The sequence below is a fragment of the Rhincodon typus genome, chromosome 28 (genome assembly GCF_021869965.1).
Source record: "Rhincodon typus isolate 14 chromosome 28, sRhiTyp1.1, whole genome shotgun sequence".
NCBI classification, from domain to species: domain Eukaryota; kingdom Metazoa; phylum Chordata; class Chondrichthyes; order Orectolobiformes; family Rhincodontidae; genus Rhincodon; species Rhincodon typus.
In genome coordinates this window covers 37,424,857-37,445,799 of record NC_063359.1, presented here as the reverse complement: position 1 = coordinate 37,445,799, position 20,943 = coordinate 37,424,857, and the positions used below count along the sequence as shown (strand labels likewise).

The 20,943-nt window shown below is 45.3% G+C and overlaps 1 protein-coding gene across 1 annotated transcript in view; it reads right to left on the bottom strand.

Moving 5' to 3' along the window:
- The window catches only part of LOC109937100 (collagen alpha-1(XXVII) chain B-like), a 298,313-nt gene that overhangs the window by 73,434 nt on the left and 203,936 nt on the right, over positions 1–20,943 (bottom strand). The window contains exon 13 of the mRNA XM_048613403.1: positions 3,559–3,603. Within this exon, the coding sequence (XP_048469360.1) occupies positions 3,559–3,603 (45 nt within the window). The remainder of the gene's footprint in view (positions 1–3,558; positions 3,604–20,943) is intronic.

Here is a 20,943-nt window from a genome sequence, read left to right as displayed (position 1 = left end):
GGTGTCTCCTGAAGGAAGCAATGACTCGTGCAAATCACTTAGCCTTCAGCTCCTCTGACAGACCTGTTTCAGAATCACATACACTAAGGAGAGAAACTACTTTTTTTTCTTTATTCATTCACAGGATGAGGGCGTCGCTGGCTAGGGCAGCATTTATCGCCCCATCCCTAATTGCCCAGAGGGCAGTTAAGAGTCAACCGCATTGCTGTGGGTCTGGAGTCACATGTAGGCCAAGCCAGGTAAGGATGGCAGTTCACTCACTATCATTTTCTCAACTTTCTGCAAAATTAGTATGGAGATAGCAATTAAAAAAAAAACCAAAGAAATGTGGATGCCGGAAATCAGAAACAAAAACAGAATTTGCCAGGAAAACTCAGCAGATCTGGTAGCATCAGCGGAGAGACGGCAGAGCTAACCTTTCAGTTGCAGTGACCCTTCCTCAGGGAGATGGTGATGTTGTGGTAATGCTAATGGACCAGTATTTCCAGAGGCCCAGGCTGGTACTAAGGGGATATAGGTTGAATCCCACAGTGGAAACTTCTGGAATTTAAACTCGATCACCAAATCTGGAATACAATGATTTTTAGTGACCGTGACAGTGAAACTATCGTCAATTGTTGTAAAAATCCATCTGGTTCACTAGTGTCCCTTATAGAAGAAAATCTGCCATTTTTGCCTGGCCTGGCCTACATGTGACTCCAGACCCATAGCAATGTCGCTGGCTCCTATCAGCCCTCTGCAATAGCCAAACAGTCCACTGAGTACAGGGGCAATTAGGAATGGGCCACAATGACTGCCCTTATTTGTGGTACCCATTTCCCATGAAACCATAACAGGAAAAAAGAGAGAAATGATTCTACAGTAGAATTCACCATGACTTTAATTGGAAGATTATTTGGCAATGTCACCACAGAACATGTGTGGGGTGCCACAGTGGGTTAACACTGCTGCCTCACAGCGGCAAGGACCCAGGTTCGAATTCACCCTTGGGCGACTGTCTGTGTGGAGTGTGCACATTTTCCCGGTGTCTGTGTGGGTTTCCTCCCACAGTCTAAAGATGTGCAGGTTAGCTGGACAGGCCATGCTAATTTGCCCCATAGTGTGCTGGCTAGGGGGGTTAGCCATGGGGACATGGGTCTGGGTGAGGTGCTCTCTGGAGGGTTGGTGTGGGGTCTGATGGGTTGAATTGTCTGCCTCCACATGGTAGAAGATTCAACGTTGGAACATGGGATGGAACCATTGAATGGTTATGGCGCACAATGAGGTTATTTGGCCCACTATAAATCCTGGAAGGGAGTCTCAGTCATATCGCCAACTTGCCTGTTTGATCCTGTAGCTCTGAGATTTATTCAGCAATCTGCAGCCTGCTAAATTCTTCCCCTAGTTTGTGTGTGCATCACTTTAAGCTGTACAGAGGGATCCCAATTTATAAATGTCCATCTTACAGACACTTGTACTTACAAACACAGTACCAGATCGGGGTGTATTAAAATTAATTTTACGGGTTCCGACATTCGAAGTTTCCTCATACTAATGACCAGCTATTTTATACTGTCCTGCATTCTGTCCCGACTTGTGTACACATTGACCTGTGAGGACTCCAGAACAAAACCCAGAGACTGCCTGTACCCAATGTCTGATTGGGTGTACACACCACCCTAGGAGACACACAGCAATGGTAGAAGGCAACTCAGAAGCCTTTGGGAGAGATGAACCAAGTATCTTGGTTTCGTTTTAAAATGCCATATGGAACCGTGTGAGATAATTTGCGCTGTGCCCTCAGTTTGTTTCTTTTCTTGGGGGCAAAGACGCAGGTAAACGTTCCTCGGGATTCAACCTAGTAATTTCGAAATTCATCCCATTAGCACAGAGTCATACAGCACGGAAACCGACCCTTTGGTCCGACCAGTCCATGCCGACCATAATCCCAAACTTGACTAGTCCCACCTGCCTGCTCCTGGTGCATATCCCTCCAAACGTTTCTTATTCATGAACTTATCTAAATGTCTTTTAAACATTGTGACTGTACCTGCATCCACCACTTCCTCTGGCAGTTCACTCCACACACAAACACCACTCTGTGTAAAATGTTGCCCCTCATGTTCTTTTTAAGTCTTTCTCCTCTCACGTTAAAAATCTGCAGGTTTCATGAATAGCATCACTTATCTTTGGAATCATTTATTGGTACCTTATTGAAGTAAGGTAGGAACTACACGGTCAACTTTCGCAGAAGTTAACTCTCTGATTAAGTCCATATACCATGTGCTTTTCTTTATTCATTCACAGGATGAGGGTGTCGCTGGCTAGGGCAGCATTTATTGCCCATCCCTAATTGCCCAGAGGGCAGTTAAGAGCCAGCCACATTGCTGTGGGTCTGGAGTCACATGTAGGCCAGACCAGGTAAGGATGGCAGTTTCCTTCCCTAAAGGACATTAGTAAACAAGATGGGTTTTTCCCGACAATTGACAATGAATTTATGGTCATCATTAGATTCTTAATTCCAGATATTTATCGAATTCAAATTCCACCGTCTGCCATGGCAGGATTCGAACCCAGGTCCCCTGAGGTGTAGGGTCCCTCAAGTTAAACTCACCAGTTTTGCTGGCACTGTCATCTCAGAGTCATAACAGCATGTGTCCAGCTGCTACTCCAGACCTTGCGGGTTATACTCAGGGCTGGCACCTCACTGCACTACACAGAGATACTATCTTACAGGACAGACAGTGGACACAGACCCCCACTTGACTGCCTGGGTAATTGCAGTAGATTCCATGACACTATTTCAAACAGCAGAGGGTTTGCTCTACAATATTCATCTTAATCACCACCACACTAACAGCTCACCTGACCATTATCTCACTGCCTGTGGGAGCCTCAAGGGTTGGCCACACTCCCTACATTACAGCGGTGATGACGCATCAAAACCATCTAACTGGCTGCACAGTGTTTTGAGACGTCATAAAAGTCTTTGTTTTTCTCTTCGGCAATTGATTGGGTAGAAAATGCGAAAGAAGAGAAAGTGGGAGCAAAATAGGAACATTTCAAAAGTGCAGAATTTTAAAAGTCATTGTGTTTTGTCTGCATGCTTTAGTCTATAGGTTTACAAGAGTAAAATTACTCCTAACTGTTGGTGCAGAGCTTGTGTGCTGGTTGGAATGTCCCTAGGGAGGACAATATTCCAGGAGAGAGGAATACGACTCATGTAAGAGTTAAAATCTACCTTTCTTGGAATGATTCAATGATATTTTGAAACTGAAGTACTATCAGTGAGTTAAAATATCTGAGAATTTGCAAAACCAGAGTGTGTGGATAACTCAGTGTGAAACACTAATGAATAAATCTGATCTATTAAACAATATATGTGATGGTTGTGGTGTTCAGCTGTCACTGTTGGCTAACTAAACAGCCTGTAGTGCAACATCTGAATAGAGACGGGATTTTCTGCATTTTTAACGCTTCCACTTTTAAAGCTGAGAGACAGAACTGAACGCAGAGCAATCCAACTGAATGCAAAATAAAGAGTGGCATTGAATCAGGGAAAGAATGTTTGATACTTACAACCAACCCACGAACGCCAGGAGGTCCCGGGGCTCCCAAATCTCCCTGCAAGCAAAGATCAAAAGATTACCGGCTCTTTCCTAAACAAATAAAAGAGTTTGAAAGTGGTCTAAAAGGCAAGGCACACTCCCCGGCCTGTGTAATCTGCAACTCCCTTATCAAGGGGAAGGTGCACAAACAAACAAAGTTCACCCACATTGACGCAGCCTCCAAACAGAGTCCTGCTTGTCATATTGCTTGGTGTGGTCTACAGCACTTTGCAAACCTGATGTCCTTCAGTCCTGCAATGGGACTGCAACACCACAGTGAAAGGGATAACTGTATCCAGTCCTGCAGTGGGCACTGATTTATTTTTGGGAGGGGCGAACTGGAAAAGAACCAGATTGAAAATTCCGAGTAAAATACAGAACCTGTGTCTCATTGATGTTTCTGTTAGCGGAATTGCTGAGAGGTTTAATCCTGTAAATAAAGGTCTGACTGACATCAATCTCAGTCCAAACAAACCCCAAACACAGGCTGAATCACAGGCTTTGTATGTCATTGAGTTATTCAGGTCGCAGTTCAGAAAAAGGTCCTTCGGCCCATTGAGTCTGTACCAGTCAAAAAATAGCAGCTAACTATTCCAGCCCAGCACATGGCCCATAGCCTTGTATGTCTTGGCATCACAAGTACATATCTAAATACTTTGTCAATGTGATGAGGGTTTCTGCCTCTCCTAATCTTACAGGCAGTGACTTCCAGATTCCCATCACCCTCTGGGGTCCTTGCATCCCCTCTAAACATTCTGCCCCTTACTCTAAATCTACGTGTACAATTACACTAGTTAAAAGGCATCTGGATGGGTACATGAACAGGAACGGTTTAGAGGGATACGGGCCAAATGCTGGAAAATGGGGTGAGATTAATTTAGGATATCTGGTCAGTATGGATGGGATGGACAGAAGGGTTTGTTTCCGTGCTGTACATCTCTATTACTCTATGTGTATATCAACACAGACTGAATCACAGCCCTTTTGCAATATTTAAAAGCAAATAAAAATGCAATTATTTTGATGTGCAATCAGAAGTCTGCAAAGAATTATAATCTCAACAAAGCGTCTTGCTGTTCCATTGTATCAGCACTGGTGAAACTTTACCGTGGCACTTACAGTGAATCAAATACTTCAGATAGACTGCTGAATTATACATGAACTCACAAATGTGTGGCGAGATATAATGATGCATTTGGAGCTCAAAGTACAACACACACACACAAGAAAACATCAGTGGGTTACAATTAACAAATTCCTGACTTGCAAATGTTTCCACGAGGATCATATTTGTCCAATCTAAAGATGGCCTGTGACAAAGATTTTGCTGGTACATTATTTTCTGTACCTTAGAAAATTTACAAACTTCACTTGCTTATAACTCTTTCTATACTTATTACTTCACCCAATTAACCTGGGTTCTCTGGGTTACCAGGGTAAAGATACAACCACAAAACCTCCATCGCTGTGTAATAAGAGAATGGGAGCAGTGATTTATTATTTATTCACTCACTGGATGTGGGCATCTCTGGCTGGGCCCAGCAACTTTTGCCCGTCCCTAATTACCCCTTCGGAAGGTGGTGGTGAGCTGCCTTCTTGAATCGCTGCACTCCACGTGCTGTGGATTGACCTACAATGACATTAGACAGTCAGAGTTCTAGGATTTTGACTCAAACGACACTGAAGAATATATTTCCAAGTCAGGATGGTGAGTAGTGAGGAGGAGAACTTGCAAGGGGTCGAGCTCCCATGTATCTGCTGCTATTGGCCATGACAGTGAATTTGGAAGTTGCTGTATAAGAATCTCTGGTGAATTTCCTGCAGGGCATCTTGTAGACAGCACACATTGTAGATGCTGAGTGTTGGTGGTGGAGGGAGTGGATGCTTGCAGATATGGCGCCAATCAAGCGGCTGCTTTGTCCTGGATGGTGTCAAGCTTCTTGAATGTTGTTGGGGTTGCACCCATCCAGGCAAGTGGGGAGTATTCCATCACACTCCTGACTTGTGCCTCGTAGATGGTGGACAGGCTCTGGGGAGTCAGGAGGTGTGTTACTCGCTGCAGTATTCCTATTCCCTGATCTCCTCTTGTAGCTGCTGTGTTTATATGTCTAGTCCAGTTGAGTTTCTGCTCAATAGTAACCTCAAGGATGGTGACTGAAAGCTTGCTTGATAAAGGAAGGGTTTAATATGTGAAGGTAGCTCCAGGAAGTACAGTGAGAGCTGGCTTTAGAACCTCTCCTGGATGATGGTTTTGTAGAAAGCCAGAGAGCTGATGGGGGGAGGGAAGGACAGAGTGAAGGCTGGATGCTGTGGCAGGTATGATGTGTGGTCCCTTTGATCACTTTCACCTTAAGAACTATATCTAACCCCTTCCTGAAAATATCCAATGTTTTGACCTCAAACACTTTCTGTGAATTCCACAGGCTCATCACTCCCTGGGTGAAGAAATTTCTCCTCATCTCAAGTTCAAAATAGCCTACCCCTTGTCCTTAAACTGTGACCCCTGGTCATTGGGAACACCCTTGCTATGTTTCCCCTGTCTGGTCCTGTTAAGAATTCTTTTGATTTCTACGAGAACTTCAGTGGATTTAGTCCAAACCAATTCAATCTCTCTTAATACATCAGTCTGGGAAACTTTCACTGCACTCCCTCCATCGCCAGAACATCCTTCCTCACATAAGGAGACCATGGTAGCACACAATACTCCAGGTGTGGTCTCACTAAGGTACCTGTACAATTGCAACCAGCAAGCTTCCAAAGGTGGGTCCCACCATCTTTTCTTGCCATCTCAACTTCTGGGGTAACTACTCAGTCTAATGCTGCCACTGCACAGCCGTCTCACTAAGGCTATGACCCTTATGCACCATGTCTACTGAAAAGATCTCACCCACTTCCTCCTCCTTCCAAAACCAGTAACTCCCCTTGTCCGCTACAATAAAAAGGTGATGCAGGACACACAGGTTTCCAGCCTCTAAGTATGCACAAAGTGCTGAAAAGGCCAGCTAAGAGACATAAGGTGCGGCTTTTGGAAGTGTATCTATCCCTTTATGCCCAGCGACCTGGCAATTTGTAAGCTGTAGGCATCTCTGAGCTCTAAAATGGAGCGCTGAAGGGCTGAAATGGTGTGAGAGCTGTTCAAAAAGCAGGCACAATGATGTTGTGAAGCCCAGTGGTTGGTCGCTGTTGACTCTCATGGACCAAGGTCGGAGAAGGATGGTGTCCATGCAGCATGCAAGGAAGGTGCGGTGAACAGATACCAGGACAACGGCTGGGGTAAGCAATAGGTACGTCATAGCCAAAGGGGGACCTGCTCAGTGTTCCATGTCTGGAATATGCATGGTCTAGTTTCCCAGGCCTGGAGCGGAGAATTGGAAGTGGCTCCCTAAGTAAGGCAGGTTTGGTTAGTAATGAGATGCAAATGCATGGAAATAAGGCCGGCAGTTACTCAATAGCGGATTCTGGCATTACTGTTTCAAGTTTAAGGAGAAAACTCAAAACATGTTTCACAATACTGCAGGCTTTTTTCCCATTGCTGCTGTCTTTTCTCACAATTCTTGCCCCAAGTGGGGGAAAATTCTGCCCCTTTTGAGCGTTAAATTAATGACGGGCAAATTAATTCACCTAGCTTTGCCTTGTTTATTTATCACTTTTGATTGGTTCTATATCTCAATAATACTTATTTAATTCTGGCTGGGAGTTTGTTTGGAGTGGGACTTGGATTGGACCGGGTTCAAGGGAAACCCAAGGAGATGCTGGTGTCCAAAATCTTTAAAAATGAAAACATTTTGATACTAAACTCTTCAAACAGCTCTTATTGAGTTACTGCCTAATCACTTATACTTCTTATACATCAACTGCAACCAAACCATGTTTCATTTCTCAAGGTTATGTTGTTAGTTTGTACAGGATGAATTGGGGGATGGTGGTCTCATTTCTATTTAATAGCTCTCTGTTTCTCTGGCATTTCTCTCTGTCTTTTGGCCCATTTCATTCCAGGGCTCACTGTTGGAGCTTTATCCTTAATACGCTCCTGATATGTCACATGGACATCTCTCCATTTTTGTACTTACCCCTTTTTTATTCATTCACACGATATGGGCATCACTGGCTAGGCTCAGCATTTCTTGTCCATCCCAAGTTGCCCAGAAAGCAGTTAAGTGTCAATCACATTGCTGGGGGTCATGTGTAGGATAGACCGGGTAAGAGATAACAGATTTCCCTCACCAAAGGACGTCAGTGAATCAGACGGATTTTTCCTGACAATTGATTCATAGTCATCATTGAACCACAATTACACCAGAGTGGGATTTGAACCCAGATCCCTAAAACTTTGTCTGGGTCTCTGGATCTACTGATGATACCACCAGACCATCACCACTCCTGGAGGATTGCAGTGTTTATGTTTTTCTATGGGTTCTGTTAATGCCCTCAATGAGATTAACCACGGTCAAGCTCTCTCCCTGTCAATTATTTGATTTTATTTATTTATTGTCATGTGTATTTTGTCGCAAAATAGTTAAAAGTCTCCCACGCCATCTTAAACATGGAAAAATAGACCAAAACATAGACTATAAAGGCAGAAGAATAAAGAAATAAAGAAAGAGTGTCCAACTTTTCAGTTCTTCTTATTAAGTGCTCCACCATGCAGGCCAGGCTCGGGCCCCCTTTGCCACGCTGCCACAGCCTCTGGAACTGAAGCTGCCACCCTTCACCGCCATCTGGCCTCTGCCAGCACCCCCTCGGCACTGAGTCCTCGCCAATGCTGACGCCACTGAGGCTGCTGGGTACCAAACCGGGCCAAACTCGCCTCCACCACCGCCCTGAGCCCGCTTCAGGCCCACCTCACCGATACAACCACTGCCCAATGCCGCAAGCTGTCATCCTGGGCCCACAAACTCGCCTTCGCTGCTCCCTCTGTGATTCAGCAGTGGACGCAGACACCACCAGGAACCCAGAGGGCAAGAGGGAAGGAGAATGAAGACGGATGCCCAGCATCTCATGAAGACTTTAAGGCCGGAGACGATGGCCATTTTGTGGAGGTTTTGTTTCAACCAGGGTAGTTTCTAAGGTGCAAAACCTGAGCCTGGCTTCACCAAGGCTTTGCAGGGGGTGTTAGAGACCACTTCCCTTTCATTGTTCCACGTTTTCCTTCCAACTAACTCGCTGCTCTTATTGCTTCGTGGAAATGTGCAAACCTACACAGAGCGATCACACAAAGGGATGGCGGCCTAAAAATGGAATACCTCCATCAATGGCAGAGCGACGATACCTCCATCCGGGGCAGATGCCGGTGCTGGTTTGAGTGGTTCCCAACAAAATTGGAAAAATCAGCCTCATGGCCCGGAAAATGAATCATGGATCTGATCTACATGAGGTAATCGAGAATGGAAATGTGGGCATGTACAAGCAGATTGTGGGATTTACAGTTATGTACCCTCCTCCACACAGCAGAAACTGTGGCCCACAGACTCTCTGTTTAATTAGCAGGTTCAGAATTAAAACAAAACTCACACAGCTTGAAATTAAGAAGTTCTTGTTTGTTCAGCAGAAGGAAGGTTTCGCCACCATCTGGAGTGGTTGTTTAGCAAACTCTACAGTGGGTGGGTTTCAATACAGTTAAGAGGTAGAATTCTGGGCCCCTCCCCATTAAATTAAATATTGAAAGCGAAAGACATGATTAATACAAGCTGCTAGAAGTCTGGCCCTCTCAGTTCACTCTCAAGCAACATCTATATATTGCTATCACACTGTAAACGCCAAAATAATTTTACAACTGCTAGGCCACACAAGACTGTAAAGTGGTTCAGTGGTTAGCACTGTTGCCTCACAGCACCAGGGACCCGGGTTCGATTCCACCCTCGGGCGACTGTCTGTGTGGAGTCTGTACATTCTCCCCGTGTCTGTGTGAGGGTTCCCTCCCACGGTCTAACAATATGCAGTTGAGGTGGATTGGCCATGCTAACTTGCCCCATAGTGCCCAGGGATGTGTGGGTTAGGCCTGGGAAATATAGGGTTGGGGCATGGGTCTGGGTGGGATGCTCTTTGGAGGAGTGGTATGGACCAAATGGCCTGTTTCCACCCTGTAGGGATCCTATGCCCAAGGACATGGGTGCTGAGAAATTAGGGTGCACCAATTTTGTGAAGACATACAAGCAACAATTGCTAAGTTTGCAACGTGAAGCCTGACATTTGTGTAATAGCAGGCAGGAGACATTTTGTCTGTGATGCCTATGATGTTGCATACGTACAGCTGTACAATAGCATTCCCGAAATAACCACTTCATGTGAGCGCTGTTTAAGTTTAGCGCTGATCCACGTAAGCAGATATTCGGTCAGCGAGCTCAAACCTTGGTGAAAGGAGCGGATTTAAGGAATGTCTTAATGAAAGAGGGAGTGATGGAGAGGCGAAGGAAATCCAAGAGTTTAGTGGCCCAGGCAGCTGATGGCATCTAAACCAGTGGTGGAGCGATCGATACGACGTACGGAGGCTCGTAGGTTAGCAGCAGATCACAGGGAGGTCACTGTCAAGGTCCTGGCTTTTCAGCCTCTTCCCTCAACTGAGGCCAGTATCCTGTCATCAAGTCCCCCTTTATTTACACGTATTTAGTACTGGACACTGACCCAGCTCCCTCAGAGCCAGCTCTCAGAGTGAGCAGAACCTCTGACCCTCCTGTTTATATCTGTCAGCCAGGGCTCCCTGATCGGCCCAGGTTAACGGCCCCAGTCAGGGAACTATTCCATGAGGTCCAGCTGGCTGACCCTGTTATATGACCCTCCAGTTAAACCAGTACCCATCACGTCTCTTAAATGAGTGAGCAGCTCTACAATCCTTTGGGGCTATGGAGGCTTTACCTTTAGAAAGACCTGCAGGGATAAAGTGCGTACCTAAAGGTGTAATTGCATTCGAACAGCATGAGCAAGGTTCACTGTAATATCCTTGTTTGACAGGATTTGAAAGAGATTTCACTTTTCCAGCCTGATCAGGAATAAGCACAACACTACCTCAATCTGGAGAATATTATAGTAAATATGCAGCTCAGTGACTGTCACGAAACCATCGCTGGATAAATTCTCTAGGGAGTTCAACATGTTCTTTGATGAAAATCACAAAACAGTGGCTAACAAAATCCATGCAAATAATTTCAACATGCATCCTAAGCTTCCATCTAATCAACTCTAACTCGGTGAATAAATTGTGACGCCAGCTACGAGCTACAAAGAATGGAGTTGTTTTCAAGCTGCAGACCAGATTAATTAAATAATTCCCCGACATAATGTTTACTTCACCACAGTTGTTTGGCTTAAGGTGTTGTCTCGCTCTGAAGGAGGCATAGGGAAGCGCTGAGTTACAGAAGACAGTCTTAAATAATTTGTCAAACAGAAACAGAAAGTGGCCAATGTGCTTAGGCCTGACCACAATCATCTCTGGTTTCAGCGCAAAATGTTGCATTGTTCCCTACGAAGTCACGACTCCACGCCTCTAGTTTACAAACCGTGACAGGGGAGAGGTTAAAACATGATGGGTACTTAGCATCCAGCACCAATCCAGGGCGCCCCCAATAAGCGAAGGTAGCAAGGGGTGAGAATTACCGGTTTGATGATTCAATTGTTAAGTTTACTAGAATCCCTAAAGTGTGGGAGCAGGCCATTCAGCCCATTGAGTCCACATGACCCTCCAAACAGCATCCCACCCAGACTCACCCTACCCCTGTAAACCTGCATTTCCCACAACTAACCCACCTAGCCCTCACATCCCTGGACACTATGGGCAATTTAGCACGGCCAATCCACCAAACTATTTCTTTAAAATTCATTCACGGGATGTGGGCATCATTTATTGCCCCATCCCTAATTGCCCACAGAGCAGTTGAGAATCAATCACATTGCTGTGGGTCTGGAGTCACATGTGGGCCAGACCAGGTAAGGATGGCAGTTTCCTTCCCTAAAGGACATTAGTGAACCAGATGGGTTTTTCCAACAATTGGCCACAGATTCATGGCCATCATTAGACTCTTAATTCCAGAAATCTTTAGTTGAACTCAAATTCCACCATCTGCCATGGCAGGATTTGAACCTAGGTCCCCAGGATATTAACTGGGTCTCTGGATTAACAATCCAGCAATAATACTGCTAGGCCATTGCCTCCACTGCATATCTTTGGACTGTGGGAGGAAACTGAAGCAAACACATGCAGACACGGGGAGAATGTGCAAACTCCACACAGTCAGTCGCCCAAGGGTGGAATCGAACCTGGGTCCCTGGTGCTGTGAGGCAGCAGTGCTAACCACTGAGCCACCCTGCTGCCCACTTTTCTTTTGTGGGGGTTGAAAGCTCGGGGAGGCACCTCAGGATCTCACAGGAAAGCGTGTGACTATCCCCTACCAAATGCCCAATTCAAACGCTCTAAACATACCCTCACTTTACATTTTCCTGTCTCTTCGCTTCAACCTCAAAGATGTCCAATTGACATCCCCAGTGATGGTTTACTACCTTTTAAACCAATTGCCAGGACATGATGGTGTACTGATAATGTTACTGGATCAGTAATCCAGAGGTCTAGGCCAATATACTAGGGATAAAGTTCAAACCCCAGCTGGTGAATTTTTTAAAAAATAATTTTGGAATATTAAGCTAGTCTTTGTACTGGTGACCATGACCATCTGGTTCACTAAAGCCCTTTACCTGACGAAGGGGCAGTGCTCCAAAAGCTTGTGATTTCAAATAAACCTGTTGGACTATAACCTGGTGTCGTGTGATTTCTGACTTTGTCCACCCCTGTCCAACACTGGCACCTCCAGATCGAAGCCCATTATGGAAGGGAATCGTAAAACTATTATGGAGCAGGAGACCCGTTCGCCCCATCTGCCGTTCTCTTAAAGTGCGGCCCACATGTGACTCCATACCCATAATAACATGGCTGACCTTTGACTGCCCTCTGAAATGGCTGAGCAAGCTCCTCTGTACAAGGGGCAATTAAGGATGGGCAACAAGTGCTGCCTTGCAGAAAGATGAGCACAGGTGAGGGGTAATTTTCAGAAATGAGGCTCCCAGGGAAGAATGCAGGGCCCCTGACATTGTGAATTTGGTGCATGCTGAGGTGTTCCATTCATGATGTAAATGGAAAGACAAGGCTGTGGATGGGGACACTAATATTTCCAATCTGCTCCACCCCAGGAGGTGTATGTTCTAGCCCAGCAGCAGCAATATATACATTGCCTGCAGTGTCATCTCCTTACAGTTCCAAGCAAACTTTTCACCTCCCTCAAAAATATGCAACTTCATTAAACTGCAAACCCACTGTGTGTGTGCGCGCATGTGTGTATGCGTGTGTGTGTGCATGTGTGTTTGTGTGTGTGTTAACGTGTGCGTGTGAGTATGTGAGTGTGTGTTGTGTGTGAGTGAGTGTGTGTGTGTGTTAATGTGTGTGTGTGAGTGAGTATGTGTATGTGTGTGTGTGTATGTGTGTGTTAATATGTGTGTGGGTGTGTGTGTGTATGTGTGTGTGTATGTTGTGTGTGTGCGTGTATGCGTGTTAAAATGTGTGTGAGTGAGTGTGTGTACGTGTGTGTATGTGTATGTGTGCGTGTGCGTATGTGTGTGTGCATGCATGTGTGTGTGAGTGTATGTGTGTGTGTCTGTGTGCATGTGTCTGTGTGTGCATGTGTCTGTGTGTCTGTATGTGTGAGTGTGTGTGTGTGTCTATTCTGGCCAATTACCATGCCATCAGGTTAGAGGGAGATTAAAATGAAGGATTTAACATTTATCACAGTTAACATTTCGAGTCCAGAATGACTCCTCTTCAGAACAGTTTCAGGTAGAGTCGTACTGGACTCAAAATGTTAATCCACTTTCTTTCTCTCTCCAAGTATGCTGCCCAACTGCTGAGTTTCTCCAGAATTCTGTGTCGGTTTCAAATCATCCCATCTGCTAACTTTGCCGGGTGAGGTGTAAACTTGTAAATGTCACCTATTCCCATACCCAATAAAGTCTTGACCATTTGCAGCAGTGTGTACTATCTACAAGATGCACTGCAGAAATTCACCAAAGATCCTCAGACAGCACCCTCCAAACCCACGACCACTTCCATCTCGAAGGACAAGGGCAGCAGATACATAGGAACACCGCCCCCTGTAAATTCCCCTCCAAGCCACTCACCATCCTGACTTGGAAATATATCGCTGTTCCTTCAGTGTCGCTGGGTCACAATCCTGGAATCCCCTCCCTGAGGGCATTTGGGGTCATGGACTGCAGCAGTTCAAGAGGCAACTCACCCCAACTTCCCAAGGGGGCAACTAGGGATGGGTAAGAAATGCTGGCCTGCTCACATCCCACAAATGAATAAAAAGAATTATACAGTCATAGAGTCATTCAGCTTGGAAACAGACTCTTCAGCCTAACTCATCTATGCCAACCAGGTTTCCCAAACTAAACTAGTCCCATTTGCCCGCATTCGATCCATATCCCTCCAAACCTTTCCTATCCACGTGTGTCTAAATGTCTTTTAAATGTTATAACTTTACCTGCCTCTACCACTTTCTCTGTAACCCTTCTAACACTGGTATCAATCCATCTGTTTCTTAACGGGGAAAGTTTAAAGGACTTGTGTGAGGGAAGTTTTTTTACACAGAGGGTGGTAGGTGCCTGGAACATGCTACCAGGGGAGGTGGTAGAAGCAGACATGATAGGAATGTTTAAGAGGCATGTAGACAAACACATGAACAGGCAGGGAATAGAGGGATACAGATCATGGGCAGGCAGATGGGATTAGTTAAGAATGGCATCATGGTTGGTACAGACATGGTGGGCAGAAGGGCCTGTTCCTGTGCTGTACTGTTCTGTGTTCTAAGCAGTTAGTACTCATGCCAGAGAAGCAAACAAAAGGCTGTCATGCACCCAGTCCAGGATTATTTCACTTGCAGCAAACTGTAACCTCTGGTCTATGGATCTTTTCTTTCCTGACATAGGAGCAGCATAGCCTTAAGCGCTGAAGAAGCCAGATTTTATGCTCTATCAAAAGGACAAGAATCCAAAGCACAAAATTAGCTGCACAACTGTAAACAGGAAATAAAATCTTGGAGCGCCATAGCTAGCGCATCAATGCAAGTGCTGTTCAGAAAAATGTTGCTTCGAGACCACAAAGCACCAGTTTTCCAGCTAATGTACAGCTTATTCAAATTTCATTCGATCTGCATTCACACTTTCTTAAGCAAACAAATTAAAACCTACCAAATGCTTCATTACTGTTGGAAGCCTAGCAGCAATATTTGTGGTTTGGCAGTTTGGTTGAAAGCAAAGAACAAACGCCCATTTATCAAACAGACCCTTGCGTGTTTAAAACCGGCAACAACAACATAAGGAGCAGCTGGTGCAGTGTCCAGATCGCTGCCACATTGAACATTGATCGAGGAAGTAGGGAGGATAGACCTTCAGAAGGGCTGAGAGCTGGACTTTCTTTTGATTGATATCTCCCTCAGGGCTGAAGTCCTTATTTCTCAGCGAGAGACGGGCACTCCACGCTCCCAAGTGGTGCGGTTGCAAAACATCGAATGCGGTCGAGTTCCTGCTCAGCTCGAGTGTCACATTCGTTAGAAAGCAACATCATGGTGCTATTCCAAGCACAGCACATCTAGGCAATAACTCACAGATGGAGCTGCAGAGTGGAGCCTAGCAGGAACAGTCTGCATAGACTGTGGAATGGATCCAGGCAGTTCTATTACCCGAATGCATTTTGTTTGGTTTGATCTGCCTGTGCTGCGCGCAAAACAAAACTTTTCACTGCACCAAGGTACATGTGACAATAATAAATCAAATCAAAATAAAAATCACAATATGGAGACTCAGGGAGCGATGAGCTATTCTCTGATTTGTCTGTGAAGGTCATTTATCCTTGAAGCTGTGTGCCCACAGAGCCAAGGGAAGTGATCTTCGCAGATCTTCCCATTTAGAAAAGACTCCCACTTGAAATGAAAAGTTCATAAAAATCAAATTGAGATTAGTATAAGACTAGGGGGCACATTCTTAAGGTGAGAGGAGAAAGATTTAAAAAGGATATGAGGGGCAACTTTTTTACACAGAGAGTGGTTCATGTGTGGAATGAACTTCCAGAGGAAGTGGTGGATGCACGTGCAGTTAGAACAGTTAAAAGACGTTTGGATAAGTTGATAAATAGGAAAGGTTTGGAGGGATATGGGCCAAACGCAGGCAGGAGGGACTAGTTTAGTTTGGGATTATGGTCGGCATAGACTGGTTGGACCGAAGGGTCTGTTTCTGTGCTGTATGACTCTGTTGTTCATCTTCAGCGTCTGTGGTTGTTTTATTTTAAGACAGAGTGAAATTTAGGTAAAACAGTAAGCCAGACACAATGTTGGAGCTGGAGAAAAGAGGCAGAAATTGTTGGAGAAACTCAGCAGCATCTGTGGAGAAAGAAATTGAATGGAAATTCTAAAGAAGTGTCACGTTGGACTTGAAACATTAACTCTGTTTCTGTCTCCACAGACACTGCCAAGCCTGCTGAGTTTCTCCAGCGTTCTCTGTTTTTAGTTCAGATTTCTAGCATCTGCAGTACCGTACCCTGCTTTTATCTGTAAGCTGAAGAGTCAACTTGCTTTTGAATTTTTGTCCATTCAAGAATAGATATCCTGCATAAACTTTGTGTGATGTCACGAACAATATTGAGGCATTTCCTCTCATTCAACGGCAGTAATTCCCAATAAAAAACTTGTTGGAGAACACACAAAGCACCAGGGGAGTAGTTAAACTGGTTCCTGTTACTTTTTCATTGATATTCTCCTTGGCAGTGAATCAGGTTTAGTGATATTTGAAATAATCACTGTTGTTAAGTCAATACAGTCCCTCCAGGACCGTATCCCTCCAAATGTTTTTTAATTCACGTACTTATCCAAATGTCTTTTAAACATTGTAAGTGTACCTGCATGCACCACTTCCTCTGGAAGTTCATTCCACACACGAACCACTCTGTGTAAAAAAAAAATTGCCCCTCATATCTTCTTTAAATCTTTTTCCTCTCACCTTAAAAATGTGCCCCCTTGTCTTGAAATCCCCCACCCTAGGGGAAGAACCTTTGCTTTTTACCCTAACTATGGCCCTCATGATTTTATAAACCACTGTAAGGTCACCCCTCAACCTCCTACGCACCACTGAAAAAACTCCCGGCCTCTCTCCGTAACTCATACCCTCGGTACCTGGCAACATTCCGTGAATCCCTTTTGAACCCTCTCCCGCTTAATAATATTCTTCCTTTTAACAGGATCTGAAACAAAAACAGAAATCACTCAAGAAAGCCAACAGTTCTGCAGCATCTACGGAGAAAAAGCAAAGTTAATGTTCACTCTGCTTCTCACTCCACAGATACTGCCAGACCTGCTGAGTTTCTCCAGCAATTTCTGTCTTTGTTTCTCCCTACCCTGTGTGGCCATATCTCACCATCTTGACAGCAACTGTACAGAATCATGCAAGAGTTCAGCATAGAAGGCCAGTCGGCCCATCAAAGTCTGTGCCAGTCTTTCCAGCAACAATCTGACTAGTGCCTCTCCCACTTTAGGGAGCTGCTGGTGGACTGGTAGCATTACTTGTTGGGAATTCAGGACTGCCAGGCTCTGGAGATGTCAGGCTCATAAACCCCCGACAGCGGCTGGTGGGACAAAATCTCAGTGAATACAGTCTGGCTTTGAAAGCTAGTCTCAGTGATGGTGACCTTGAAACTAGTGCTGGAAAAACAAAACCCAGTGTTGGGGCTGAGGGCATAACCTTCCCTGCCCCAATGCCTGGTCGTTGTGGTATGTAGTCCACCTGGAGAATGTACCACACTCTGGGCAGGATACCAAGCAGGATGCCCACTCAGTTAGAGGGGTGGGAGCTCTCACCTCTCCTTCATTAGGGGAGGCGTTGGCCTAGTGGTATTATCGCTGGACTGTTAACCCAGTGAATGTTCTGGGGACCCAGGTTCAAATCCCACCACGGCAGATGATGGAATTTGAATTCAATTAAAAAAAAATCTGGAAGTAAGAGTTTAACAAGACTATTGTCGGGGAAAAAAAAAGTTGCTTCACTGGTGTCCTTTAGGGAAGGAAACTGCCATTCTTACCCGGTCTGGCCTACATGTGACTCCAGGCTCTTAAGTGTCCTCTGGTCAATAAATGCTGGCCCAGTCAGTGATGCCCTCATCCCGTGAATGAATTAAAAAGTAAGACCCTTCGTTGGGATTGATTTGGCTACTTGCTCCTGCTGAGTAATCGATACCATTGGTCACCTGTGAAACTGTCTACTGGTTCTAACCAATGTTAACTTTCTGAGGTCCCTTCCAGTTTCTCTGCAGGCCCCATACAAATTTAGGCCTTTTCACCAAACCAAAGATGAAGAGCCAAAACAAAGTGAAAGGCAGCTCTTCACAATTCACGAAGGACCACCGCCCCCCACCCCGGAGAGACATCTCTCTGTCTCTCTCCATTAGAGAGAGAGAGAGAGAACTGGTTAGACACCACATGAAGCCACCAATATCTTAGCAAGAGAACAGCAACCGATGGCCGCTGCGAGGACTGGACCAACAACATCCTGTACCACCAGGCTCGTGCCAAGGAGATAATTGAGCCAACATTCTGCGAGCCAAGTCTGAGAGTGGACGACAACCCATCGTACCATATACTGCTTTGATAAATGAAGACCACTACGGCATCTGAAGGAGCAGTGCACTCTCTTCCTGAACATGACCCCTAACCCCATCGCCAACAACAACATTAAAGTTTACATTTATACAAGATGGCCAAAAGGAAACATGAAAGGACACTCACTGCTTACAGTTTGAACAAATAGATGTGGTTACCTCAGTCAAAGGCCATCTGATGGACGGAATAAACATCACTGTTTCTTTTAACAGAAAAAGTGCTTCCACAACTTGTATACACCCACAATCATACACACTGACACGTTATAAACTCTCACTGTCTCTCCCACACTCACTCACACACACACACACACACACACTCTCTCTCTCTCTCACACACACACACATACACACACACTCTCACACACACTCTCACACACACACACACACTCACACACACACACAGACACACTCTCTCACACACACACACACACACATATACACACCACACACTCACACACATACACACACCACACACACATACTCACTCACAAATACAGTGACACATCATACACACACACACAGACACACACTCACATATACACACATTCACATACACACAGACACACCACACACACACACTCACTCACATACACAGTCACACATCATACACACTCACTCACACACACACACTCACATACACACAGAAACACACATACACAGTGACACATCATACACACACACTCACACAGACACACACTCACTCACATACGCACACACTGACAGGCACACACACACACACACACACTCACTCACATACACAGTGACACATCATACGCATACACTCATACAGACACACACACAGTCACATACACACACACACACACACTCACATACTGACACATCACACACACATACACTCATATAAACACACCCAGACTTACACACATATGCACACTCACACACACAGACACACATATTCACACACACGCCATACATGCACACACATACAAAGACACATCCACATACACACATGTGAGAACACACACATACACATATGCACACACACAAAAATACACATGCACACAGTCACACTCAAACAGTTATAGAATTAAAGAGCACAGAAACTCTAAAACACCATGTGCCGGGACTGGCCTTACGAAGAACATTTGATTGTGGCCTTTGGCAACTCCTGGAGACAAGTGTGTGGGTGAGTTTATTTGCTTTGGCTTTGATTTATTTTTGTTTTTGTTGTTTATTAAATCAGTACAAATTAAGCTTTAAAATGTAAACAGTAACTGCAAGTATTTAAGAAATTATCCATTCCGAAATAGTTGGAGTTGCAATGTTAATGCTTGTTTCTTAGTAATTGACAGCTGTTTTCTGGCTGGTGAGTAAGTGACAATCCATGATCGGTCTGTATATTTCATTGGTGTGATCAATATCTCAATGCTACGTGTTCACGTGATTTTGTAGCCAATTGACCCATCACTGACACATCAAAATTATGACCACTATTTTGTGGCGATGTCCAACAGGCTTGTGGTTTACACACACACACACACACACACACACACACACACAAACACACACACACACACGCGCACACAGACACACACACTCACACACGCGCACACAGACGCACACAGACACACACGCGCACACAGACACACGCGCACACACGCGCACACAGACACACACACTCACACACGCACACATGTACCCACACACACACACTCACTCACACTCACACACACTTTCTCTCACACACACACACACACACACACACAGACACAGTGACACATCATATACACACACACACACTCACTCAGACAGACACACACTCACTCACTCGCAGACAGACAAACATAAATACAGACACTCTCACACAGGCCACACACTCACACACACACAGACACAAACACACAAATGCACACACACACACATGCGCGTACACACACAGATGCCCATGCGCGCATACACACACACTCTCACACACAAATGCACACTCACCCAATCAAACAAACACATACACAAACACAAAGACACACACATGCACAAGCACATGCACACAGACCCAGTCTCCCACTCTCTCTCTCTCTCTCTCTCACACACACACACACGCACACACACGCACACCCATGCGCATACACACACACATGCACGTGCACACACACCCCTATGAAATTCTAACAGGACTAGACAGGGTAAACACAGGAAGGATGTTCCCAATGACTGGGGAGTCCAGAACTTTGGGTCATACTTTAAGGAAACAGGGTGGCCATTAAGGACTGAGATGAGGAGAAATGTTTTCACCCAGAGAGTGGGGAGCCTGTGGAATTCTTGGCCACAGAAACTGGTTGATGGCAAAACATTGAATGTTTTCAGGAAGGAGTTAGATATAGTTCTTAGAGCTAAAGGGATCAGAGGTTATGGCCAGAGAGTGGGAACAGGGCACTACACTGGAAGATCAGCCATGAACATACTGAAGGGCCGTATGGCCTACTCCTGCTCCAATTTACTAAGTTATCTACAACAATCCTAAACCCTGACTGACCATCAAACCTGTCCCCACTCCCTCCAGTTACAGGATCAAAACACCTGCACCAGATACAGGCACCAAACCTGTCCCCACCCCCTCCAGTTACAGGATCCAAACACCCGCCCCCAGCTACAGGCACCAAACCTGTCCCCAACCCCTCCAGTTACAGGATCCAAACACCTGCCCCCAGGTAC